This window comes from Myodes glareolus, chromosome 3, assembly GCF_982192425.1.
Source record: "Myodes glareolus chromosome 3, mMyoGla1.1, whole genome shotgun sequence".
NCBI classification, from domain to species: Eukaryota; Metazoa; Chordata; class Mammalia; order Rodentia; family Cricetidae; genus Myodes; species Myodes glareolus.
Genome location: NC_142028.1, coordinates 64,345,311 through 64,373,058, shown reverse-complemented (window position 1 = coordinate 64,373,058; position 27,748 = coordinate 64,345,311). Strand labels below are relative to the sequence as shown.

The 27,748-nt window shown below is 49.2% G+C and overlaps 1 protein-coding gene across 1 annotated transcript; it reads right to left on the bottom strand.

Moving 5' to 3' along the window:
* Positions 1-557: 557 nt before the first annotated feature.
* On the bottom strand, positions 558-26,305 carry LOC125400226 (antizyme inhibitor 2-like). Its single transcript, XM_085686657.2, has 11 exons — positions 25,945-26,305; positions 13,335-13,518; positions 12,331-12,504; positions 10,939-11,111; positions 10,153-10,287; positions 8,671-8,836; positions 7,499-7,646; positions 2,789-2,889; positions 1,855-2,072; positions 1,356-1,412; positions 558-873 (listed from the first exon to the last, which is right to left on the bottom strand). The coding sequence occupies exons 1-10, from the start codon at positions 25,980-25,982 to the stop codon at positions 1,388-1,390; spliced, it is 1,362 nt and encodes a 453-aa protein (XP_085542783.2). The 5' UTR covers positions 25,983-26,305; the 3' UTR covers positions 558-873; positions 1,356-1,387.
* Between the last annotated feature and the right edge of the window lie 1,443 nt (positions 26,306-27,748).

The following is a 27,748-nucleotide window of genomic DNA, read 5'->3' as shown; positions in this document are numbered from 1 at the left end:
GGGTGGATGGATGGATGAGTGGGTGGATGGATGGGTGGATGAATGGATGGGTGGATGGGTGGATGGATGGTTGGATGAATGGATGGGTGGATGGATGGATGGATGGATGAATGGATGGTTGGGTGGGTGGGTGGATGGATGGGTGGATGAATGGATGGGTGGATGGGTGGATGGATGGTTGGATGGGTGGATGGATGGATGGATGGATGGATGGATGGGTGGGTGGGTGGATGGATGGATGGATGGATGAGTGGGTGGGTGGATGGATGGATAGTAGGTTGATGGATGGGTGGGTGGGTGAACAGGTGGGTGAATGAGAAGTGGATGGGTGGTTGATAATGAGTATATGGATAGTGGATATGGATGCATGGTAGGTAGATGGATGAATAGATGAGAGAGAGATAAATGATAGATGAATAATGGGTGGATGATGATTGGCTGACTGGCTGATTGGATGGATGGATAAATGGATGGATGGTAGATGAATAACTAAATAAATATGAATATTCATAATTCTAAAGAATTAGACCCACAGAACAAGCAGAACACACCAGGTCTTGCATCTAAACACAGTTTTATATTTTTACCAAAGCCAGGACATATTTGTACTTTGAAAACTCCTTTGATAGGTAGAGATTAATGTTTCCACTCCCAATTTGCAAGCTCCAGAGAGGTCCAATGAGGTCCAATGAGTAGCACACTGTAATGAAGGCCGAGTCTTTCCCACATCCATGGGAGGTGTCTGCAGCCCACACCTTCCATGGGCTGTCTGGGGGAGAATTCTCTTCAGTTCAAGGATGCTGGAAGATTCATTCAGATGATGGAGCTAGGTTGTGACACAACCCTGGCAGGTCGGGAAAGCCTTGACAGAGACTGTGGGTCCCAGAAATCCTCATCAGGAGGAAGTTTGGAAAGCACACAGGAAGTGATGACTTTGCCCCTGAGGACATTCCCCTCCCCCTATGCATGTTCACCACAAAAGGTGGTCCCACCAAAGCACTCCTAGGTACCCTTTTGCTGGTATCCTCCCTCAGGAGACACAGTCTTTTTTGAGGTTAAGGTGCCTAGCCCTGAAGGGGATACTCCTGTGTCCACACAAGTCCCACCATTCCTTTCTCCCTCATTCCCCCCACCACACTATGGGGATATTGTTGTCTAGGGGGATAGAGAGCCAGAAGGGATGCCAAGTCAGCCACCCAGGTCATCCAGCTGGTACTTCAAACCTACTCAAGAAGGACAACTTTCAGTGTGTAATAGGGTCTCACTAGTGCATAAGAGGCCAGGCCTCTGTCCCCCCCCAAGGGCCTACTCCACCACCCTCTGACCTTAACTCTTCCTCATTGAGCATAGCATACCAGGTGTGTCTCCATTCTGACCATGTGCCGGCCTAAGGTGCTGTCTCCAGTAGGCTCCTATAGAAAAGTTGCTACAGTTCAAGAGGTTCATAGGACTCCCCCTCCCTCTCTGATGGTGAGTCCTGAGCTGGGTAGAGCTGGGGCAGGGGCTCTGACAACTGGGGAGCTATTACAAGCTGCTAGAGCCAGCAGGTTTTGGGCCATGACACCAAGGACTAGATGGGTCCGTAGGCTACTTGATTCTACTCCCACTGAGGCATCCATAAGGTGTAGCTGCCCAGGCAACCTGTGACTTAACCTCGGGGGAGGCTGAGACCCATTCAACCCCACAGGCTCATGGCAAGTGAGGTGAGACCCACTACTTCTAGGGTCGTGTGAAGAGCAGAGTGTTTCCTAGGCCCAGGGCTCCTAAGTTCAGCTGCCAGCTCACATTGCCAGACCAAGGGTCTGGAGAAAGCACCCCACATCTACCCCCCACCATGCCTTTCCCCTTGGTCACCTGAGCTGGGGGCCCACGGCATTGTAGACCGTTATGATCGGGAAGCCATTGAAGGTGGAACTCATGGAGGTCTTGTATGCACCCACGTCAGGGAAAATCAGCCAGTCACCCACATCCAACTCTGGCAGCTGGACCTCCTTCAAGGAGAGCTTGTCAGAGGCATCACATGTGGGGCCATAGAGGGTGCAGGGGAAGAGGCGGGGCTCTGAGGGGAACTCCTGCAGGGAGAAGGAGATGGGGTCAGAGAGAAGGGTCTCACTATGTTGTTGATATGGTTCTGGGAGACATGATCATCCAGTAAGGACAGCACCATTCAACCACAGTGAACAGTGGCAGAGTGGCTGCTCTGTGCCAGCCTTTAGGACTCACTCAAAAGCCCTTCCTGGAGCTCTCATTGCATCAGGGCCATGACTTGGTCCACCAGCTCACAAACACATCATGTGTACATGCTAAGAACCCAAAGATGGGGTCTCAGAGTCCACTGCCCACTGGAGCCACCAGGGGAGTTTTAATGATGAATGGATGCTGGATTTAACCTGGGGGTTTGAATCTATTTTTATATATGAGAGCATGGCCAGGCGGTGGGGACTTTGACAGCTTGGCAGGTGGCTCTAATGTGAAGGGAGCTTGGGAACCAGTACTCTCCAACATTCCAGAGTTCCTCCACAAATACACCATACACACACACACACACACACACACACACACACACGGAAGCATCCAGAGCTGATCAGACCCACGCAGCCTCCACAGACGTATGTGTCTGCACAGGCATGAATCACCAGGTGTGCACCAGGAAACACATACAGATGTATACATGCCGTGCCTCGCACCCACGCCCAACATGACAACCTGCAGAACGTGGGTGACCCGAGACCCTGCCTCTCGGGTCAGCAACTGGACTTGGTGGTCTCAGGACACAAGGTCCCCTTACCTTCACCACAATGGGTATCCTGGGGACAGGTTCCCTGAGGAAGATTCGGAAGGCACCGTAATAGCCCTCATTGAGATAGTATGCCATCTTCCTGTGGTCTCCTGGGAACAGGGAGTGGACAGGATGAAGTGTGTTTGGTTAGGTCTCCCTGATGAGGCCCAACTCCCTTGGGAGAGGCGGCTGCCCAGTGAGGCAGAATTCCTGCCTTGTCCTAAGGGTCTTCCCCAACCCACCTTCTGTCATGGCTAGGGGCATGGCACCAGGCCCCACTGCCCTCCGCTCCCCGCATAGGAACACTGAACAGCAGTAAGCGGCAAGGGATGATCTGTTTTAGACTCATGTGTGGAGTACATGGATTCTCTTGCCTATTCTTATTGTGTACCATAACCCCTGCATTACAGTCGGAGAAACTGAGTCTTGCCACAAGTCCACAGGGGTAGGCAATGCCCTCGAATTATCCCCAGACACAGGTTCAAGTGCTTGGAGTAGGTCCCCGAGTGCCTACTGTGTGAGGCAGGACAGGAACAGTGGCTGTTTGATGTTTCACTTCAGGGCGCGCCAGTGAGTACATTGCCTTCCTTTCAGGGATGCCTTTGTTCACTGCAATTCCCTCCTTCCCTCCCTCCCTCCCTCTCTTCCTCCCTCCCTCTCTTCCTCCTTCCCTCCCTCCCTCCCTCCCTTCCTTCCTTCCCTTCTTCCTCTCTTATTTACATGGTGTTGGTGGATTGAACCCAGGGCCTTACTTTTGCTGGGCAAGTGTTCTACCACTGAACTACATCTGCAGATCTTGGCTTTTGAGATGGGATCTTACCATGTTGCTCAACAAGGCACTGAAGTTGTTATCTTTTTGCCTCAGCCTCCCAAGTGCTGGGATTGCAGGCATACGCCACCACACCTGCTTTATCTTAGGCTTGTGTTTGTTTGAGATAAATTCTCCTAGCCCACACTGGCCTGTGTGGTGTAGACTTGTCTTGAACTCATGATCTGCCTCCTCATCTTGAGTGCTGGCATTAGAGGTGGGTACCAGCAAGATCTGTATCCTCAGCCTAAGTGCTGGCATTACAGGTGGGTACCAGCACCCACCTGGCATCCCAGACACTCTGGCATCTGGGCTCTGCAGACACAGAAGAGTCTGACCTTCCCTGGCTAGCTAATTCCTAGAGGCAGTAATTATCCCTCAAAATGGCCTCCCTCATGTGCAACTACTAGTCCAGAGCCCAAGCAGCCAACTGCTTCCTTTTTTATTTTTAGATTTATTTTACGTGTATGAATGGTGTGTTTGCATGTTTGCCTGTACACCACATTCATGCAACACCCATGGAGGTCATTGAAGTTACTGAAGTTACAGATGGTTGTGAGCCACCATATGGGTACCGAGAATTACACACAGGTTCTCTAAACTGCTGAACTACCTCTCCTGCCCTGCTGATTCATTTCTTGAGCAATCCTTGTTCCATCCACTTTCTCCTGGTGTTTGCCACCCTAGACTCAGAGACCAGAGCCATCCTTAGACTTTGGAGCCTGCCAAAATTACCAAAATCAGCCAGAACAGCGCCTGTCTTGAATGCCCACCTCGTCATTCCCTCTGTCACAAATCTCAGTGGAAGCGGAGTGGAACATCTCCCGTCTGTAACCCCAGCACTGGGGTGGGAGTGCTGCCTCAAGTTCCAGGCCAGCCTGGACTACAAACCGAGACCCTATCTAAAAATAATAATAAAAGTAATTGTAGAATGTAGTTCAGTTGGTAGAGTTTGACTAGTGCGCACAAAGTCCTTGCCAGAACCACAGAAAACCTGTCATTGTGTGTAGTTGGCTGGGTTTTGTTTTTTTTTTTTTGCTAATTTGTTTTTTGTCTTTTTACTATTTTATTCTTTGGGGGGCTTGCCACCCATCTCCCAAATAAATACTTACTTATAACATAAATACCCAGCCTTAGCTTGGCTTATCTCTTGCCAGTTTTTCTTAAATTATCCCATCTACCGTTTGCCTCTGGGCTTTTACCTTTCTCTATTCTATATGCTCTTCTTTACTTCTTACACCATGGCTGGCTGTGTAGCTGGGTGGCCCCTGACGTCCTCCTCTTCTTTTTTCTTGCTCCTTGATCCTCCCTTCCCAGATTTTTCTGCCTTTTTATTCTCTCTGCTTGCCAATCCCCACCTATCCCTCTCCTGCTGGGCTATTGGCTGCTCAGCTCTTTATTAGACCAATCAAGTGTTTTAGGCAGGCAAAGTAGCACAGCTTTACAGAGTTAAACAAATGCAACATAAAAGTATGCGACACATCTTTGCATCGCTAAACAAATGTTCCATAGCATAAACAAATGTAGCACATCTTCAACTAACATTCCACAACAATGATGGTGTATACCTGTAAACTCAGAACTAGGGAAGTAGAGGCAGGAGGATCAGAAGTTTAAGGTCATTCTCAGCAACATAGATGTCAGGGAAACCAAGAATGTTAATCATTTAGGGGTGTCTCCTCAAAGGAGGAAATAAAATACCTGCATTCCATCCAGAAAGCTTGGAGTGGGGATTGTTAATGACCTGGTGACCTTCTATAACTGTAGAGGCAGACTTCACCCAGGCAGACCTCACCCAAACCCCTGAATGTTTATCCCAGATAGACATTGACTGTTGGCTCTCAGTCAATAGAACCCATCCTGAGGGGAGATGTCACATGTAGTTTATAGCCTGCTGACCTCTATGTTATTGGTCAAAGACCATGCTAGATTCTAGACCTTTTGGCTATAGAACCCCCACCCACCACGGTCACATGTGTTTTGTAAAGGAGTTCCTATGCAGTCACACCCTCAGCTTTATCGTGCACCTGGGATGATGATGATGGCTGCCTGGAAATCTTTCTTCCAGATTCTTTTGAGTTTAAATATGCCAACAATAAACCGCCTACCATTAGACTCCCTGAAGCTTGATCCAGGCTGACGACATCAATCTGAACGGCGTTTTCATTCTCACCTCTTCAAGGATTGCTTCGCTGCCTGCCTTGACACCTGCAGAGACCCCCTCACATGGCAGGAGCCAGGTCAGCCTAGACTACACAAGACCCTCTATCCACGAACATCACAGTGAAGATGCTGGCCTACTCTCCCTTCTCACCTAATTCACTCTGTGTGGATAATTCATGCAGGGACTCTTGTCTCTGGGAAAGTGTGTGTAAAAATTTATCTGAGACAGCTGTCTCCATGTAAGCATGCCTTGCCATAGCTAATTAGGACAAATCTTTAGGACAAATCCTGGGTGTGCTATAAAACCTTGGCCAACTCTGACAGCACCAACGGCTGCAGATGGCTCCCTCCCTCAGAACACGCCGCCTCTATTGATATTACTCAAATAAGCAAGTGCCAGCTTTTCCTCTAGCTCCTTCACACTCTTTTCTATGACTCTCAGATCCTGCAGACACAAGGGCCTACTAAGCTTATTCTTCACAGCCATCTTAGCCCATCTTCACATCCTTGCTCCTGAACCTGCATGCAGAATTCCAGTCAGACTCTGTCAACATCTGGGCGATCGGCGGCCATTTGGTTGTGAGCCTCGCCTTTAACAGCTGAGCCATCTCTCCGGTCCCCGGCGACCATTTGGAAGCTGACTCTGAGTACACATTTTCTCACCTCTGGTTTCCCTTCTTTCTCTCCCCTATCTCCTTAACCCCAATTCCAGTGATACCCAGGTCAATTCTGGATTGAGTTTCTCGTGATGCTAGGGATGAAGGGTACCAGCCCTGGAGTCAGGAAGGCATAGGCTGGCTGCTCTACTGACTAGCTGTGCTACCTTGTACAGGTCACTGCCCCTCTCTGAGTCTCCCAGTCTACATATGTTCACTGGGGGTGACCCAAAGCTGCCTCGCAGGATCGGTGAGCAGACCTGAAGTAAACTATGTATTTCAGCTGCCGCTGACTTCCGCAGATTGGCAGCTCTTGCTTTTGTTTATGTAATGAATAACAAAGCTCCCAAATCCTTGTAATTGGCTGTGGTGAAATGAGTGAGGACAGGTGCGCTCCACCCCAGCATCCTCCGATGAGGCGCTTCATCAAAGGCTAATAAGGGAGGGCATCAGAGTGACGGTAAATATTTACCTGTGGGTGTCACTCAGTCCTGAAGATCAAAGAGGGCTAGTTCAGTGGATGCCGACCTGGGAATATTCCCAATTTCACCATGAAAACATCTCTGGTTCATTCGCTGGGAACATGGCCACCCCAGGTCCCTCCCACACTCAGAGGCAAAATAGCTGAAGAACTCTCCTGGGAGACACGGTGATGCGTGTCAAAAGGTACTGTCGCCGGAGGATGTCAGCCTTAGGGATGTGTCCCATCACGGCAGTCAGCCCTGCTTTATCTACTGTGGGAGCTTGTGCCCAAGTTCTCTGTTACTGATAGAAACTGTCACCTCCTGCACCCAAGGGTTTGCTCGCAGTTGACTAGGTTTAGTAACGGGTGTGTAGCGCCCTAGAGGCAGACCCTTGCAATTGCTCCCACAGGGCAGCAGACTTACCCACTACCTAGAAGGGCACCTTGGTCTCTGCCCTTGACCTTTCCCTCTTCTGGGGCACAGTAAACAGTTCCCAGACAGGGCCAATCCAGTATGCAACTCTGATCTCAATTTCTGTAATTAGGCACCCAGTGTATACCCCAGAATCATGGTCCAACCTCTCCCCGAGTCCCGGGACATCTGCACAGTGGCTACACCTGGCACCCACCTGGCTCCAGGGAGGCTTTCTTGGCTATGACGTTCACGGCAGCTGTGCATACAGACTCCGCATAGAAGCGGCCAGGCTCTGCGATGACCTGGACACCAGTCCCCTCTGGGAAGTACTGGGCCCGGGCAGCATTGATCACTGTAGCCATCTATGGAGACAGATCCAGCCTCTGCTGTATCCTGAGGATACACAACTGCCATGACTAGCCCCCTTTCCTCTGCCCCTATAATAGCCATTCAGATAGCAAGCACACCTCCTCTTACTCAAGAAGAAACAGGTAGAAAGGAAGCTGAGAGAGGCCAGAGCACACAGCCAGTGTGAGGGCCCTGGCACCCTGAGGATACGACCTCACAAATAATTGACACATGGTCAGCAGAGACAGAATGTCTTCATGGTCCTCTGAAGCTAAGGGACCATGAGTGTCTACCAGGGTCAGGATCAGCAGCTAAAGGACACGGAGGGGCTGTAGGGATAGCAGGGCAGGGGGGATATAACGCCTACCTCATGAGAGGCTGGGGGTGAAAAAGAAAATGACAGGAAGAGGGGGAAGAAGGAGCAGGAAGAAGAGGAATGGAGGTGGGAGGGGGACAGAAGGGGAGGAGGAGGAAGAGAAGGAAGAGGGAGGGGAAAAGGAAGAAAAGGAGGAGGAAGAAGAAAAGAAGGAAGAGGCAGAAAAGAGCATTGTTGGATGTGACTCCTGATCTTGGACCAGAGCTGTGAGGCGACAAAAAAAGCACAGCAAGCAGGTGCATACGCTCAGACACGCTCAGGTGCACACACTCAGACACACTCTCAGACACTGGTGCACACACTCATACACACTCAGGTGCACACTCTCAGACACGCTCAGGTGCACACGCTCAGACACGCTCAGGTGCACATGCTCAGACATGCTCAGGTGCACACACTCAGACACACTCTGATGCTCACTCTCAGACACGCTCAGGTGCACATGCTCAGACACACTCAGGTGCTCACACTCAGACACACTCACAGTCACACACGTAGTCAGGTGAAGATGTCTGTCAGACTCAAACCACAGTGTCCACAAACAGACAACCAGTTATGCGAGGTTCTATGTATAAACACACAGGCATGCGCACACACTTGTCCCCCCACCCCAAGCTGCTATACTCAGACTGCCACTCATACCCTGGGGCCATCCAGCTCACCTCCTCAAATTTAGCTTCAGAGCCCTCAGTTCCAGGGAAGCCTCCTCCGAGATCCAGGAGGCTCATGCAGTGACCCACCCTGCGGCCCATCTCAAATACACGATGGCAGTCAGCGATGGCCTGCCTGTAGCTCTGGGGTGTCTGGCAGTCGGAACCCACGTGGAAGCTGAACGTGGCCGATGGTGTGGAAGACACACAAGTCAGTGTGAGGACAGATGCACTGAAGAACACTCACCCAGGGGCTGCAAGACCAGTGCCAGCCTGTGCCAAGATGACACTGGCCCACTTAGCACCCGTAGATGTATGTGACCTTGGTCATACCCGGCGTCCTCCTGGACACACATAGCCCATACTCACCCAGTCAGGGATAACGACAAAGTAACATTTTCTTCCCCAGCCACCCATTCCCAATGCCTTTGTTGAAGGGGCTCTCCTCTTACCTAGAACCCTACAACCCACTGCCCCCTGAAGGCAAACGGAGAAACCAATTCAGGTTAGAGGGGATGAGGTGAGTGAGAATTTTCTCACCAGATGCGGCTTGGCTGGTCAGATGGCCCAGAGAGTAAAGACACTACTGAGTTCAATTCCTGATCCCCACATGGTAAGAGAAGAAAACTGGCTCCTAAAAACTGTCCTCTGACCTCCACATGTGTGCCATGGCATGAGCACACACACATAAATAAAAAAAAATAATTGTTCCAGGACAGGCTCCAAAGCTACACTAGAAACCCTGTCCCAAAAAAACAAAAGAAAAAAAATAGTATCTCATATAGCACAAGCTAGCCTCCAACTCGTTAAATAACCAAGGGTGACCTTGAACTTCTGACCCTCCAGCCTCCATCTCTGGAGGGCTGGGAGTGCAGGGTACTCACCACCCTGGTTTTATTCGGTGCATACTAGGCAAGAACGTTACTCACCACCCTGGTTTTATTCGGTGCATACTAGGCAAGAACGCTACCATTTGAGCTATGTCCCTAGCTCCGCTCCCCCGCTTTTTTTGAGTCTGAGTTTCCTGCTGTCCAGCCTGCTCCTGATCTTGTCCTGCCTCTGCCTCCTGGATGCTGGGATTACAGCTGTGTTCCCCACACCCAGGACTCAGAATCCCTTAAAGAGAAAAACGAATGCACGTCTCCTGGAGGGATGAAATGTACAAAATTTCCATCCGAGACTCGATCTGTAAAGTGATTAGACCCCAAGGGAAGAAAAGGAATCAGCGACAGCGATCCTGACTCCATTTAAAATTCCAATTTTTCTCATCATGGAGATTTTTGCATTTGTTTTGATTTTTTTAAATGCTGTTTGAAAATGTTATATATCTGGAGTGTTAAGTTTCTGATGTTTACTTCAATTTGTCTCCTAGGCTATTCGTGCCTCACATCCTCTAGGCCTAGAAAACACACAAATCAGAGGTGTCCCCGAGAGTCCTTGGCTACCTAGGGACAGCAATAGAAAACAAGACAGAAAAGGCCAGTGCTCACGTACGAGGCCCCCACCACGGCCAACCCCAGCTCTCTGGCAGCCTGAAGCAAGTGTGCGCATGACTCCAGCTGAGCTCCAAACTTGGCATTCAGTGGGAAGGTGCTTTGACTGTCCCGGGCCTCTATCCGGAGGACCAACCTGGAAGAGGAAGGAGGGAGGGGGGCATGGGTGCACGGGAACCCTGAGGAACTCCAATCTTCCCACCCACCCCTGCCTAGCTGCTCCCGACGACCCAGCATGGAGACCAAGGAGTGAACACACGCTTTTTACAGAATTTTTCCAGGCAAGAACAAGTGGGATAGAATCACACAGTTAAGCTTTCTAAAGAATCTGAGGTATAGGCCGGGTGATGGTGGTTCACACCTTTAATCCTAGCTCTTGGGAAGAAGAGGTAGGCAGGTCTTTGAGTTCGATACCAGCCTGGTCTACAGATAAGTTCCAGGACAGTCAGGGCTACATGGAGAAACCCTCTCTTGAAAAACTAAACAGAGATGTTACATGCTTTCTTAAGATCACACAGCATAGGGGTAATGAATCTGAAATGTGAGCCTTGGGATGACCTAGTATAAATAGTTTTTCTATGACATCATGGATGCCAGACCTTCTCAGGCCAAGCTCGGTTCAGTGCCAGAGCAGAGTCAAGGTCTATTTGGTACTAATGTGATCCTAAGAAAGCATTGGGCCTCCTGGTTGAACCCTTGTACCTGTAGTCCCAGAGGTTTCGAGACCCAGATCCATCTGTCGGAGTCCCTTGGCCCACTGTTTCCAGTTGTATGTCTGCCAGCTTACCTGGCCCCAGGGTGGTGCTGGGCCACCTTAGCCAGTTCCTCCTCACTGTCGAAGGTCAGAAGCTGCACCCCATGGCGGGCTGCATACTGGATGTGGGAGATGGCCTTGCATGGGTTGGCGAAGATGATTCGTGAGGGGGCTACGCCCAAGCCCAGCACTTGCTCCAGCTCCCCCTGGCATGGGTGAAGGTCAGAGTTGGGGCTGCCCTGCAGTCCCTGCCTTCCCTGACTCTTTGGGGACAGTGCCTTAGCCTGAACTAGTGGGGATACCTTCCAGTGAACCCCTTCTGGGACCAGGTCCTTCACTGGGAGAGTGTCAGGTCCCAAAGAAACCTGGGACAAGTTTCACTCCCTACCTGTGGCTCACCCTGCCCCCTACCCTGAACCTCTCCAACCCAGGGTCTGGACTTTGCTTCCCTTCCTCCAACCTCTGATTCCTATGTGACTCAGGCATTTTGTCTATTTGCTCTCTTGGTTCCCATGTGCCTCTTGGTCCTCTTCTTCTCTCCTCTCCTCTCCTCTCCTCTTCCTCTCCTCTCTCCTCCCCTCCCCTCCCCTCCCCTCCTCTCTTCCCTCCCCTCCTCTCTCCCCTTCCCTCCCCTCCCCTCTCCCCTCCCCTCTTCCCTCCCCTCTCCCCTCCCCTCTTCCCTCCCCTCTCCCCTCCCCTCCCCTCCCCTCCCCTCTCCCCTCCCCTCCCCTTCCCTCTTCTCCTCTCCTCTCCTCTCCTCTCCTCTTCCTCTCTCAGTCCCCCACCCCTCCCCTCATGGACAGATTTATTCTGCTGGTCATGTTCAGCCTGAACTCCTCCAGATTGACTGTTCTCTCCTTCATATCTACAATAAAACCTCCTCAGCCATACCTAGGAGCCGTCATGTCCTCATTAGCATTTAGTGTTGGCCCCATTTGAAAGGGGGAGAAACCGAGGCTCAAAAGGGCGACTGGCTATGCTAGGAAGAGAACCTGATTCCCTAGTTCAGGTTACAAGGTCTTGTCACATAGCCCCGTGCAAGGCTGACCACAGCATCCAAGGGACGGGAGTTACCGCTCGGTTGGTAGAGGTACCAGGCACAAAGCCCTCCATCCGACCAGCACCGAGTAAACTGGGTGGCCTGTGCCTGTGATCTCAGCACTGGGAAGTTAGAGTTGTTGAAAGACCAGAAGTTCAAGGTCATCCTCGGACCTGGTAGTGAATTCTAAACTAGCCTGAACTACATTAGACTCAGAACAAATAAAAACCACCAATGCAATAACAAAAAGTCTTGAGCCCTCAACATGCCAGTCACCAATCTTGGGGGCCAGAGTCCCCATTCCTGATCTCCTGACCATTGGGCAGTATTTCTCCAGAAAGCAACAGGCCCATGGGGAAGCCATTGGCAAGCTGGCACGGGCTCACCTGACTGGCACAATCAAAGCCAGTGCCCAGGGCAGCCAGGATGAACAGCACCCAGGGGCTGCTGTTGCACTTCACTGCATAGAAGGGCTGGACTTGGGGCAGGGCCTGGAGGAAGGTCTGGTGGCGGCTGGCCAGCACATCCAAGTCAGCCACCATGAAGGGGTCTTGGCGGCCCTGTTAGGGCAAAAACAAGAGGGCGAGGTGGGGAGAAGGTTAGGTCCTGGGGTCCTCTCCACTCTATGACAAAACAATTTCTGATCCTCTAATTTTCTTCCCCTCTCCTTCCATTTCACGTTGTGGGGGGAAGGTTTGTTTGTTTATTTTTGAGACAGGGTTTCTCTGTGTAGTCTTGGGTCTCCTGGAACTTGCTCTGTAGACCAGGCTGGCTTTGAAAACAAGGGCTCAGTTAGAAAATCAATGGCTTGAGGTGACACAGTAAGAATGTGACAAATAGAAAATTTAATTTTGTTTTTGTTTGGTTTGGTTTTTCGAGATTGGGTTTCTCTGTAGCTTTGAAGCCTATCCTGGAACTAGCTCTTGTAAACTAGGCTGGCCCTGAACAATTTGATTTTTAAAAATTTATTTGTTTTTTTATTTATTTAGAGACAGGGTCCCTTTATGTAGCCCTGGCTGTCCTGGAACGTGTTGTGTAGACCAGGCTGGCCTCAAACTTAGCGATCCACCTTTTGAGTTCTGGGATTTAAGAAGTGCACCACTACGTCTGGCAAAGAAAGGATTTGAACTCTGGTCTTTATATCTCTTTAAAAAGGTGCAGGGAGGCAGCTATCTGTAGACTAAGGCCAGAGACAGGATGGCTTCAGCCACAGACAATGGTGTGGTTGAGGGCAAACCCAAGTGCTGAGGGAACAGAAAGAACAGCGGAGCTTGCTCAGGATCCCAGTGCAGGCCCCAGGGAAGCCTAGTCTGATGGCCTCCAAGCTGTAAATGGGGAAACATTCTTGAGTACCAGCAAGGAAAGGGTGGAACCCACCCTCCCTCCTTACCGCAATGGTGAGTTCCTGGATCTTCCTCAGGACCAGCTGCCGGGCAGATTCCTTTGGCCCCAGAATAATTGGCTCTGATGGCCACAGGCTTCCTGTGGCTCCCAGCTGCTCCCTGGGGCCCCCAGGGTGGGTGCTCATTCCTGAGACAACAGCTGAGGTGTTCTCTGGGCACAGTTCTGGCATCCTAGAAAGAACAGCTCTGTGGGCCCAGTCTTTTCCTTCCTCAACTTCTGCTGTCCCTCCCACAGCCTCAAGGGCCAAATCCTCGAAGCCTGGGTCCCATTCAGACCCACGAACTCCACCAAACCCTGTGATATTTTCAGGCTTTACGACAGGCTACTGATGGCACGTGACCTGAGGCACAGATACAGGTGACAATCAAGGCACAGCGACCCTTTCCTCGGAAGGGAGACATAGGAGTCTCCTCCAGGCTCCTTCCCACATGCACCCCATTCAAGATGAGAAACTGAGACTCAATCAAGCAGTCCAACTGTGTATTGTAGAACATCAGAAGTGAGGCCCGTGACCACTCCCACGGGGAGAGAAGGGAACTCGCCTCAGGTTGAATGGTCCCCTGAGTCCCCTGGAACAACCAGAGAGCCCTCAGACTAAAGTGGAGTCACCAACATCCAGAGAGCATTTGGTCCATAAAAGGGACTGTGTCCATGACCCTTCCACGCAGGACTCACCTTGCAGCCATTATGACCTGCTTCCTCGAGTACAGCGCAGAGCCCTGGGGTGATGCTAAAGTCACTGTGGGGAAATCTGGTCCCAACGAGATCCCAGGGTGCAGGAAGCCTACCTTCAGACCAAAGAGAGATCACACCTTCCAAGGTTTACCCACTGATAGGTGTTCAGGAACGGGGACACCTGTCGAAAGCAAGCACTGGCCACCTCCAGAAGCTGGAGAGCCAGCCAGGCAGTGGTGGCACACACCTTTAATCCCAACACTCAGGAGGCAGAGGCAGGTAGATCGAGACCAGCCTGACCTAGAAGAGCTAGTTTCAGGACAGGCGCCAAACTTATAGAAAAACCCTGTCTCGGAAAACTAAACAAAAAAAAAAAAAAAGAAGAAGAAGAAGAAGAAGAAGAAGCTGGAGATCCCCACTCATCCCCAGAAGTATCCAGATCACTCCATAGAGGGGGTGCGTCTGGGAGTAGAATCAAGTCTCCAAAACTCATCAGGGGACCCTGGAGCTGCGCTTGGCTCCCAAGGCACGTCTTCTCTCCGTCGCCAATTTAACTGGGACGGTGAGCCTGTCTATGTTACTCCATCTTGCCCCACCCCACCTTACCCTCCCTTTCTGAGGGAGCCTTTAAGGCCTCCCTGTGACCTGATAACCCTCCCAAGATGGAACCACCATCTTGGGGTAGGGCCAGCTCTAGGGTGTCAGCTGTCACTTTCTGAAGGTTTTCACCCCCACCTTCAAGCTACAACCCAAGTAAGTCAAATATTATTTCAGTAAATAATGACTAGGCTCCTATTTATTCTACCCTCCCTTTCTGGGTAGAGTGGGTACACCAGGGGCTAGTTACGGTAGAGACGTGATCGGTCTTAACCCGGAAATAGACCTACTCAGTAGTCCTTCCTACAGCTTCTTGCCTAAAGCCCCTTTGTGGTCCTCCCTCCTCAGGGAAGCAGATGGCAAAGCCGCCTTCCCACTCTAAAAATGTGGCCATGGGTACATCAGTTAATTGTTCTGAGGTTCAATTGCTTCGTCTCGAAAATAGGACCTCAGGAGACAAGGGAAGGATTTGGTGAAATAAGAAGTATTCAAGGCCTTGCTGTCACTGCTGCTATCCATATGGCACTGCTGCAGGATGCCTTGCTTGAGAGGAACAGGCTCACACACACACACACACACACACACACACACACACACACGTGCGCGCACACAGACACATATGCACACATGTGTCTTTTGAGACTATAGAATCTCCTGTGTTGATTAAAATGGGAACAGGGTAGAAATTGCCCATTTCTCCCAACCCACATCCTGTTAGGATCATGGGAAAGAATGGATAGTTCAGAGACAGACTCTGAGCAGGAGGCTTCAGCCGCGACCAGGCTCACAGAACAAACTGTGGACGGTAAAAAAAACAAAAAAAGAAGAGCTTGTGCCAATAAAATTAATGTGAAATTGTTCAGAGAGCCAAATGTGTGCTGTTTTATTTTATGTGTTTGGTGTTTTGTTTTTTTGTATGTCTATGCAACAAGTGTATGCTTGGGGCCCACGGAGGTCAGAAGAGGGCCCTGGGTCCCCTGAAACCAGAGATAGAGAAGGTGCGAGCCACCATGGAGATGGCGGGAATCAAATCTGAGTCCTCTGAAAGCTGGATGGTGACGGGTTCCTAGTAGCAGCTGGCCAGCAGGGTCCCTTGGCCACGGGACAAGGTCAGGTTGTTCCTGTGGCTCTTAACCACTGAGCCATCTCTCCAACCTCTAAATATGTGTTTTTAGACAAGTCATAAAGCATACTTAAGAAAGCAGAAGGAGGGGGCTGGAGAGATGGCTCAGCGGTTAAGAGCATTGCTTGCTCTTCCAAAGGTCCTGAGTTCAATTCCCAGCAACCACATGGTGGCTCACAACCATCTGTAATGGGGTCTGGCGCCCTCTTCAAGCATGCATGTAGACAGAATATTGTATACATAATAAATAGATAAATATTAAAAGATTTTAAAAAAAGAAAGCAGAAGGAAATAACACGTCTAGAGAGCATGACCTTTTAAGCGCATATATAACCAAATAGAGGACACTGTAAAGGTCTGATTATATCCATTTATGAATAACACAATTTCACAATCATAAAGCCCAGTGCTTCTTGGCATTACGAGATGTGGGAGTTGGTTCTCACCTAGTTTGGATTTAACGGTGGAATGGATTAAATAGGTGTGCCTTTGATTTTAGGGATGTATTATTTTGATGCCTCAAATATCAGATACTTCTTGGTTTGGGGACTGAGAGTAAGTGTAGAATTGAATCTTTCTGTAAAAGTTGTGTTTTATTTATTTAAATGTGTGTATGTCTGTATTAGTACAAGCACATGCGTGGGTGCCTGGGTGCACATGCTTGTACAGGTGTGAGATTCTGTGCGAGTGAAGAAGCCAGATGATGTTGGGTCCTTTGGAGCTGGAGTTACAGCCGTTTGCAGGATGCCTGGCTCATTCCATGGGTGCAATCCTCGTGACTGCACAGCAAACACTCAACTTCTGACTCATCTTTCTAGCCCCCTAATATTAAATCTTAGACTCTAAGAAGCATTGGATGGTGACAGGTTCCTAATAGCAGCTGGCCAACCGGATTCTTTGACCACTAGACAGGGTCAGGGTGTTCCTGTGGGCTGAGGAGAGGGACCTGGTAATCCTCCAGTTGAGAGCCTCCAATCCTTTCCTCTCCCATCAGGGGCCAAAGCTCCCAGGCTCCTAGGGACTCAGCAGTACAAGCAGGGGCAGCGAGAGGAGCTTGGAGCTGAAGGAGGATGTTCAGTGGATCAAGAGAAGATCCCTTAGCTACCGGGCCCTCCTGAATTCCGCTGTCAAACCATGAAGGAGTTGAGTAAGACCTCCAGCTTGTGGTTCCAAACAGGAAGGTGAAAAGGCACCCGTTTCATAGCGATAATATCCTCTCCTACCAGATAACTCTGGAAAAGCCTATCTTTAGCTCTGCACCTCCCTAGCTAGACCCTGGGGAACTGCTTTTGTCCCCAAAGCCTCAGTTTCATACTCGAAACCACAAGAAGGTACGGAGAATGGATTGGGAGGGCACGGGGTGGGATGGGATGGGGTGGGGTGGAATGGGGTGGAATGGGGTGGGATGAGGTGGGATGGGAAGAGGTGGGATGGGATGGGGTGGGGGGGATGGGGTGGGAGGGGGTGGGATGAGGTGGGATGGGAAGAGGTGGGATGGGATGGGATGGAATGAGGTGGTGTGATGGCTAATGTTAAGTTCTAGGGTCTAGAATCACTGAAGAGACAAGCCATGGGGCACATCCGTGAGTTATTTTCTAGATTAGGTTAATCGAGGTGCGTAGATGCCACCTGAATGTGGGCGGCACCATCCCATGGGCTGGCACCCTAGACTGAATAAAAAGGAGAAAGTGAGCTGAGCACCAGGGTCCCCCTCTCCCTGCTTCCTGACGGTGGGTGCGATGTGACCAGATGCCCCACACTCCTGCAGCCATGATGGACTGCAATCCCAGACTGTGCGCCAAAGCAGACCTCTTTTCCTTACGCTGTCTTTGCTGGGTATTCTGTCATAGCGATGGGAAAAGTAGCTAATGCAGACGGGATGGGACAGGATGACATCGAATGACAGGAGATGACACAATGTGACACGTGGCAGAAGTGAGAGTGAGACCTGGTCCTACTAACAACCAGGACAACGACGCTGGTGGCAACAGTGACAATGGCTTTTAAAAATGACCAGCTCACACCTTCTTTGTTGGAGCTTTTAATTTCTTAGGTTTTATTTTACTTTGTTGGGGTGGTCCTTGGAATCCCAGGGTCTCCCACCTGCTAGGCAAAGACTTTACCATTGAACTACACTTTCAGCCCCAAACTTTTTTTATTTTTGATTAACATATAAACAATTATTTATGGAGTACAATGTCATTTTGTTTTTGGTTTTTGTTTGTTTTTATTTTGTTTGGTTTTGATTTTTCAAGACAGCGTTTCTCTGAAGCTTTGGAGCCTGTCCTGGAACTCACTCTGTAGATCAGGCTGGCCACGAACTCACAGAGATCCTCCTGCCTCTGCCTCCCAAGTGCTGAGATTAAAGGCGAGCACCACCACCGCCTGACCTGCCTGACTTTTAGATGGGTTCCAAAGATCCGAACTCGTATCCTCCATGCTTGTGCAATGAGTGCTTTACCTAATGAGCTGTCTCTCCAGCCACTCAAGATGCATTTAAAGCAGATCATCAATCTAAGAAGACAGAAGAAATAGTCACAATGTTAATCAATGGATGAGAGAAATGAAAGATGAAGGCACAGCTTACCAACTGCTCTGTCTGGGCGACTCATGGAGTCTCCAGAGGAACACAGTGAGGCGGGGCCTACCTGGGGCCGGCTACATAGCAGACTGGACTCAGAGCATCAGCAAAGAGCCATGTCTAAGATCCTTAGCACCACACTAGCTCAGTGCCAGGACTGAGAGTAAGCAAGGGGCTCCTCGTAGGTACCCGGCACAACACTCCGTGATACTGCCAGCAGGAGCAGGACAGCCATTGCCTGGCTCTGCCTGGAGAATCTGTGAAGCTCCAGCATCTTATCCTCAGAGAGACAGAAATACATGGAGCTGAGTTAATCCAGATCCTTGGGTTGTCTCTCTTTGGCCTGGAATTTGTCGATTAAGATAGGGTGATTGACCACTGAGTGCCATGGGTCTCCTTTCTCCATATTCCCAGCACTGAGATTACAAACACAGACCACTCTCTCCAGCCCCCACGGAGGTGTCATTCTTTAAAGTAAGACTGTAAATCGGTAGGAGCACTTTGTGAAACATGTTGACAATACCCACAAGCTAAAAGCACACATTCCCTGCAGTCTAAGACCTCCACTTCCACCTTTAATCCCAGCACACAGGGGGCAGAGGCAGGTGGGTCTCTGTGAGTTCAAGGCCAGCCTGGTCTATAGAACAAGTTCCAGGACAGCCAGGCCTACACAGAGAAACCCTGTCTCTAAGAAAACAAAATAAAAATTTTAAAAAAAGAACTCTTCTTGGGAGCAGATGTCTGTTAGAAATAAGTGTATGTGTCTATCAAAAACATGCACCAAATGTTCATTCATAGGAGAGACATTTATAATATCCTCAAAGAAATGCCAGCCAAAAATCCATGAGCAGTAGAATTTAAAAGAAAATTATAGTGTACTCTATAGACTAATACACAGGAATGCAAAAAACAAGCTAGTGCTAAATGTAAAATCATGAATGAATCTTGAGCATAATTTTGAGCCAAAGTAGCCAGGCTCAATACTACTACTACTAATAGTAATAATAATATCTGCTCACATATACACTTGCTATAATACTTTATGATTTTTTATCCTTTTTATGTGCTAGGTAAGCACTCTAGCATTGACTGACATCACCAGTCCTTCATTGAAAAATTTTATTTTGAGTCAGGCATAGTGGCACACACCTTTAATCCCAGCACTCAGGAGGCAGAGGAAGGCGGATCTCTATAAAGTGAGGCCAGCCTGGTCTACACCAGGAATTCGGGGCTACATAGAGACAAGGTCTTACTACTTTGGCCAGTTGTCCTTGAATACTCAATCCTCCTGCCTTAGCTTCTAGAAGAGCTACAGTTTCTCATTCCACCACGGCCAGAATGTGTAGTATTTTTTAATGTGAAATTCAAAGCCAAGCCAGCTCTACTCTATACTAAAAGGAGTCGTTACTGTTGGGCAAGACCCTATTGACAAAGAGGGGACACCAGGGAGCCTTTTGGGGTACTACAATACTCTATGGCTTATATCTTGTTCTGGGTGGTGATATACAGATTATATCTTCTTTGAGTCAAATGGTCAAAATTTTTAAAAAAAAACCTGTTTAGAGACTAGGAAGACAGTTGTCAATGAAGTGCTGTCCCACGAGTATGGAGACCCAGGTTTTCATCCTCAATATCCACACAAAGAGCAGGGCACTACAGCACAGGTGTCTAATTCCAGCTCGCGGAAGGCAGGGATAGGAGGTCCCTGAGACTCGATGGCAAGCTAGCTTTGCTGAGTTGCTGAGTTCCAGGCTCAGTGAGAGACCCTGGTTCACCAAAGACAGTGGAGAGCTGTAGGGGAGGGCATCTGATGTGGGACACGGGTACCTGTACCCACACGTAAGCACACATATGTGCCTGCAACCACATATAGACAATGAAAAAAGTGAACAAAATTTCCCCCACAGATTATCATATTAGACCCTTGGACTCCTATATGAAATCAGAATTGACTTGGTTGATGGCATCTCAAGATGTATAATGTGGCCATTCGGGAAGATTTAGAGGCCTCATGAACCTCTAATCCTCAGATCTCAACACGCCTCCCTTGTCAGCATAATTAATCTTCTTCCCTGGGTGGATGAGCTGCTTCTGACTCTCTAGAGCCCTGTTGTGACCTTGTAAAGAGCTGTAAGTGACAGCCGTTCCCTCCCTGCTCCACCCCACCACCCCTCCTCTTCTGAGAATCTCTGAAGGCTGTCCCCCAGGGGCAATGGCCACACCAATGCCAGCAGGGAAGGCTGTAAAACCTATAATTGCAAGTTTCATATAATTTACATTAGTAAGTTCCTGCAGGATCCAAGGCAGTGAATACTAAGGGAGCCAGACCCAGGGGCACAGTTAGATCAGACCCCTTCCTTCACAGGAGCTGGGTCACCCACAATTCTGCCTTTTAAAGGCTGACTCAGCCGAGACAGGATCTGTCTGGGGTGTCCAAGCAAGGGTCTGGGGGGGTCACATGAGGATGAGGAGACCCTGAATGTAGGCCAACACAAAACTGTAAATTCAAGGAGGCATTATCTCAGTGAGTATGGGTTAGTTTTGGGGTGTGTGTGTGTGTGTGTGTGTGTGTAGTCAACTTCATGTTTCTCTAGAATGATGTTTATGGGTGACAGCAACTTGTGGCAATGTCAAAGGGGTCGGACGTGCCTGCTTGAACCACTTGCTCCGCTGACCAGCTACACCTTGACTGAGCAGTGACCTGGAGTAAATGAAGTTGAATGGCTTCAACTGCCCAGCACGAAGGAATGCAGAAATATAGGAAAACTATTCCGGCAGTCCGGTCACCACCTGTGTCGCTACACAGGCTCTGAGGCGAAGCTTCTCTGTGTGTTAACTTGACACAAACCTAGACATCTGTGAAGATGGGACTTGATTGACCCATGAGCACATCTCTGGGACATTTTCTTGGCTAATGGCTGCTATGGAAGGGCCCAGCCTACTGTGGCTGGTGCCACCCCTGGGCAGGTGGTCCTGAGAGGCATAAGAAAGGAAGTCGACCACCCCATGGGGAACACACCACGGGTCCCTTGAAGACCTGGCCATTCTGGTTTCAGCTGCGTCTGACTGCCCAACATGGCAACAGCCACCTTGCCCCTGGGGCCATGTGCCTCTCCTGTTCAACGGAACCTCGCCTTTCCTTTGAAGTTAAAAGTCCATCTGTTTCTGGTATGGACTCTCTCCCCTCTGCCTCCTACACAAAGGTTGTCAAAGATGTGAGGTTTCCCCATACTGATGCGAGCCGGGTACACCTCTCTACTCTCAGGGTCCTGCTTCTATTTCTTTTGCTTTGATCAACACCACATTGTGTAGCTGCATGCTTAGGAATAATAAATAAAATTCTACCTATTGAAGTTGTGTGTGATGTACTGATATACATATACAATGAAAAATGATCTTTCTCTCTCAACTTACTCATTTCCTACGGGAGGTCATCACCTCCCATACTTACTCTGTGTGTGTGTGTGTGTGTGTGTGTGTGTGTGTGAGTGTGTGTGTGTGTGAGTGTGTGTGTGTGTGTTCCATGACTTTTCTTGTCATGGATGTGAACATTGTCTATCCACTCCAGATAGGGGATTGATAAGGCCAAATTGGTCTTCCCTGGTCCAGCTTCATGAATCAATGATTCTATTGGCATCCTCCACAGGCACACGGAAGAGGGTTACATACAGGAGCATCAGTGACCGGGACAGCTGCATAACTGAGAAGCCCACTAGGGCACGGTCACCAAAGTGTATCTCTGGAGCTCTCTGCCCAACTTGCAGGCAACTCTGCGGAGGACCCTACTGTCTCCAACAGTTATTTACGGCTTATACAAACCCAGGAAGAGGCTTGAGCCTTGTTAAGTTTCTTGTGAGGTTTGTGACTTTCCCAGCTTGTCCCACAGAGGAATGTTGAAAACTGGAGGAAACAGGGGCAGGAAGATTGATGAGAATATTTAAGATTATTCTCAGCAAATGCCAAACACGCAATCAGCACCGTCGCCATCATCCCATGCAGTATGCCAGGTCTCCAGAGCTTGCTCACCCTACAGAACTGGAAGTCTGTGCCCCCTCCCCACCCCTGCACTCCCCCCACCACCCAGTTCCTGCCTCTCAGCCCAGTCATGTGACCCTGTGTCTCTGACTTGAGTTTCGAATGTATGTATAATGATGGCCTGCAGTGTTTTGATGTCACATTTCTCTTGGCATGACATCCTCCAGGTTCATCCATGCTGCCCATGAGGGGGCTGCCCTCTTTCCTGGGGACGAGTGACATTCCACCGCGTGCGCACACACACCACTCACTCATTTTTAGACGCCCAGGCACATGTCCATATCTTGACTGCTGTGAAGAAGGTTGTGACGAGCACGGGAGAGCAGACGCATGTCAGCGTGCCAGCGTGCCAGCGTCATTTCCTTTGAACACAGACGCTGACTTGGGATTGTGGGGTCACACTGCAGTTCTGTTGTTAATGTTTTGAGGAACTTCCACATTGTTTGTCATACTGACTGCACTATTTACGTACACAGGGGCCCCCCATGCAAGAGGCCCCTTCCCTCACACCCTGAGCTGCACTTGCTCTCTTTTGACTTTTGATAATGACCACGCTAACGGGTGTGAGGTGACATCTCACTGTGGTTTTAGCCACACTAACAGGTGTGAGGTGACATCTCACTGTGGACTTTAACCACGCTAACAAGTGTGAAGTGAGCTCTCACTCTGGCTTTAACCACACTAACAAGTGTAAGGTGACATCTCACTGTGGACTTTAACCACACTAACAGGTGTGAGGTGACATCTCACTGTGGACTTTAACCATGCTAACAGGTGTGAAGTGAGCTCTCACTCTGGCTTCAACCACACTAACAGGTGTGAGGTGGCATCTCACTGTGGTTTTAGCCACACTAACAGGTGTGAGGTGGCATCTCACTGTGGCTTTAACTCACATTCCTGGTGATCTGTAGCTATAAAGATTTTTTAAGTAGAATATTTCCTTGAGATTTTCTTTATTTTCTTTTATGTGTGTGAGTGTTTTGCATACACGTATGTCTTTGCACTACATTCGTGCAGTGGCTTTGGAAGCCAGAAGAGGGCGTCAAATCCCCTAGGACTGGAGTTACAGATGGGTGATGGGAACTGAACCCCAGTCCTGAGAGAGAGCAGCCAGTGCTCTTAACCGCTGAGCCTTCTCTCCAGCCCTTTGAATAGTTTTGCATGGACTTGATGACCTGTTTATTTTCTTTTGAGAAACATGTATTCTGGTTATTTTCCTCATTCTTTTTAAATCTTTTTTGAAACTAATTATTACTTTAGCTGAAACTCTGACCAAGCACGTGGAGCAGAGCATTAAAGCCTAGACGGCAGAGTCGTGAAGTGACGTCATAGGTGTTTAAGGCAGAGTCGTGAAGTGACGTCATAGGTGTTTAAGGCAGAATGGTGAGGTGACGTCATAGGTGTTTAAGGCAGCGTCGTGAAGAGACGTCATAGGTGTTTAAGGCAGCATCGTGAAGTGACGTCATAGGTGTGGACACAAACACAGAAACGTAAAACGTGAGGCTGGAGCTGGATTAGCAAAGTTCTGGGTTCGATCCCCAGCACCGCGTAGACTGACTAAGGTAGCTCAATGAGGTGGAAAAAGAAGGGTCAGGAGTTCAAGATCATCCTGGATTACATAGTTTTATACATGAAATCCCATCAAAGAAAGAATGAGAAAGGGGGGGTAGGGAGGATGCTATATACTATTTAAAAAAACAAAGGCCATGGATTAGGGAGACTGCTTGGCTGGGAGTCCAGAGTTTGGCTTCTCAGAGCCCACATAAAATCTGAGTGTGGCAGGCACACAGCCACTCCCTTGGGAGGGAGCAGGTAGCCCCTAGTGGATCCCTGAAGCTCACTGGCCTGCCACACACAGTATTTCCAGGCTCAGAGAAAGACTGTTTCTCAAAAATAAAGGTGGATGGGGGCTGGAGAGATGGCTCAGCAGTTAAGAGCACTGGCTGCTCTTCCAGAGGACCAGGGTTCAATTCCAGCACCCACAGTGTCTCACAGCTGCCTGTAACTCCAGCCACAGGGAATCTGACACTGATGCTCTCTCTGGCCTGTGAGGACACCAGGTATTCAGGTAGCATGTAGACATATATGCAGGCAAAATACCCACACACATAAAATAAATAAAATTAAATTAAAAGCAAACAGAGGTGGTGGGTAATCAAAGGGAGACACCTGATGTGGACCTCTGTCTTACACTCACACACACATGTGCGTGCACAGGTATGTGTACCCATATGCACACATGCACACTACCACAGTAACAAGTACATACAACACACACACAGTGACAGCCTTGTAGAGCTGTTTTTTGTTGTTTTTTTGTTTTTTTGTTTTTTTGTTTTTTTTTTACATATCTCTTCCACATTCAGCCTATAGCCGTCTGCAGATTGGCCTTTCTCTCTCCAAGTCAACCACGCTTTGGCCTAACGTCCCCAGTTCCCACAGGCCTCTCCTCTTCCCTTTCACATGGAGGGAACTCACCCAAGGTCGCACAGAGAGGCTGCTGTAGTTCATGGACTGTCATAACTCAGGGCTCCTTTGACAGCAGAGCAGGGGCCCTCTCAGGGTGGGGTGAGTTTCATGTTGTGACTCAGTTTCCTGGATGACCCCGGGGGTGGAGGGGGACTGGAGAAAATCAGAATTCTCTGATTCATCCCAGAAGAACCACCCCACACCCACTTCTGATTGAGGATGGGGCAGAACCAACCTCCTCACACTACTCAAAGCAGGACATGCATCCTGACCTCTCCGGGCATGTTCCTTCCTGTTCTGGAGTCCCCCACCCTCACCCCCATTCACTTTTCAGATTAGCGAACTAGAGATGAAAGAGTGCCGTGACTCAGAAGCAATGCACAATGATTCTGCTTTGTAAAATGTGGACCAAGTGCAACTGTTTCATGAGGTGACTGTTAAGGCCGGATGGAGTAGGAACCAGGCTGACTGGGACCTACACACGGAGTCACAAACGTGAACACCCGAGAGCAGCAACGGGTGGGGAAGGGCTGTCCCTCTTATCTTACGATTAAGTAGCTTGAGTTTTACAAGCTGACGTGGTGGTACCGTATGCCTGCGATCCTGGCATTTGGGTAGTGAAGGCAGGGGGATCAGAAGGTCATTTCCCACTACATAGTGATTTTGAGTCCAGCCTGGGCAACATGAAACCCTGTCTCAAATAGCATTCCCTATGCGCACATGCGGGCACACACTCACACAAAGTACAAAAGACAAAGCCAGGCTCTCTGCCAAGTCCCTGTAACTCCCTCCAGGGGTAACAATGGACATAGACCGTGTGAATGTTCACAGATACTGACAAGCTGCTGCCAGAAACAATGTTACAATGTCATTGGAGGCACGTTACTAGAAAGTCACTTCCTCCTGGTCAGTAAGAGTTAACACAGGTGGGCCAGTCACCTGGCTAAGCCATTACCCCTTAAGGAGGCAGATTTTCCCAAAGCCGTACGGGATGAATTATTAATCCTTTAATCCGTTACTGTGCTTTTCTTTCCAGAAACCCAACCCTCTGTCCAGTCAGCCAGAGCTATTCTCAGGCTCTGATAGGTCCCCCCACCGCTCTGAGCCCTCACTCACTCAGAAAGGTGAAACTTCCTTTTTCTTCTTTTTTCCATCTTTTCTGTCCTGTGCCTGGCTGTGCCCTCTTTCTCTGGAGCTCTGCCCCTTTTGCCATGGGGCTGCTTGCTCGCTGTGGGGCTGACTTCTGTTGCTGGAACACACAGGCTTCACTCAGACTTCATGGTTTTCTCGCTTTCTCTTCATCTCCTTCCTCTGGGTTGCTGCCAAGGTTTACAGCTTGTTTACCCTGCGGTTTTTCTTTTAAACAGATACTTAAGTGGTCCCGATTGATGGAAACTGTTAACTGGAGATTCCCAGGTCCAGAGTCTGAATGAGGGCAGATGGCAGGTGGCGTGGCTTCCTTACCGGTGGCCCTCAACCTTCCTAACACTGCAACCCTTTAATACAGTTCCTCATGCTGTGGTGACCCCCAATTATAAAATTATTTTTGCTACTACTTCATAATTGTAACTTTGCTGCTGTTATGAATTGTAATGGGAATATCTGCCGTGTGACCCCCGCAGGGTAGCGGCCCACAGGTAGTCCACTGCCTTACATAGACAAGGTCAGAACAGACCAGAGAGCCAGGATTTAAAGCTGAGTTTGTCTAATTTTGGAATTTACCCTGGTCAGAGGCAGGAGTCATAAGAATGGGTTTGGCCTAGAATTAGGTGCTGGACACTGGGCCGGTGCCCTGGCCCTTCAGTCGTGTGAATGGGGATACATGGAGATAAACGGAAGAGCTTTGGGGCTGAAGAGGTGGCTCAGCAGTCAAGAGCACATAACTCCAGCTCCAGGAAATTCCAGCACCTCTCCCTGGCCTACAATGGCACCTACATACACATAAAAAATAAGATAAATCTTTTAAAAAAATTAACCAACAAAAAAACCTTTATAAGGACCTGTGTTGGCTAGTTTTATGCCAACTTGACCCAAGCTGGCATCATCTAAGAGAAGGAAACCTTAATGGAGAAAATGCTTCCGTAAGATTGGGCTGGTGTCCTGGGTGCCATAAGAAAGCAGGCTGAGCAAGCCACGAGGAACTGACTCATTGTAATTCATTCTCCACTAAGGAGAAGGAACATTTATTTAACTGTGCCCATGTCTTGCTGGAGAGGCTTTCAATTTGTTTCCAGTTTTGTGATGAACAATGCTGACCAACAGCCTCTTTGATATTTCCATCCTGCCATGCTTGTGTGTGTTGTTTATTGACATTTTAACTACCATCTGTGCCTTCCAGTCCTGCCAGCACCAGTTTAGCTGTGGCTGAAGCCATACAGCCCGAAATGTTGTTTTTATCTAAGTTGTTTTGTTTTCCAATAAAGATTCGGGAGTCAGATGTTGGAATGAAAACCTACTAGATCAGAGAAGCCCCAAAGCAACCAACTGACCTTTCTTTTTGGCTGGAGACCCAGCAAGAGAGAGAGTCTCTCCACTCCGTCCTAAACCAAAGAGATCAAGAAATCTCTAAATCCCTCCATACTTCTTCCTGTGTCTCTCTATATAGCTGAGTCCTCCATACTCTCTATGGCTAATTCTAGTCAATTAGTCACTGGCTTTGCTCCCTGATCCAAGGCTAATTTTATTAACACAATCTGGGAGTTTCACAGCGTGATCAAATAATCCAAAAAGTGTATGGTAACCTGCATCCTTCCATGCTTGTGTGTGGCACCTGCATCCTTCCATGCTTGTGTGTGGTACCTGCATCCTTCCATGCTTGTGTGTGGTACTTGCATCCTTCCATGTTTGTGTGTGGCACCTGCATCCTTCCACACTTGAGTGTGGCACCTGTATCCTTTCACACTTGTGCTTTGTACATCCA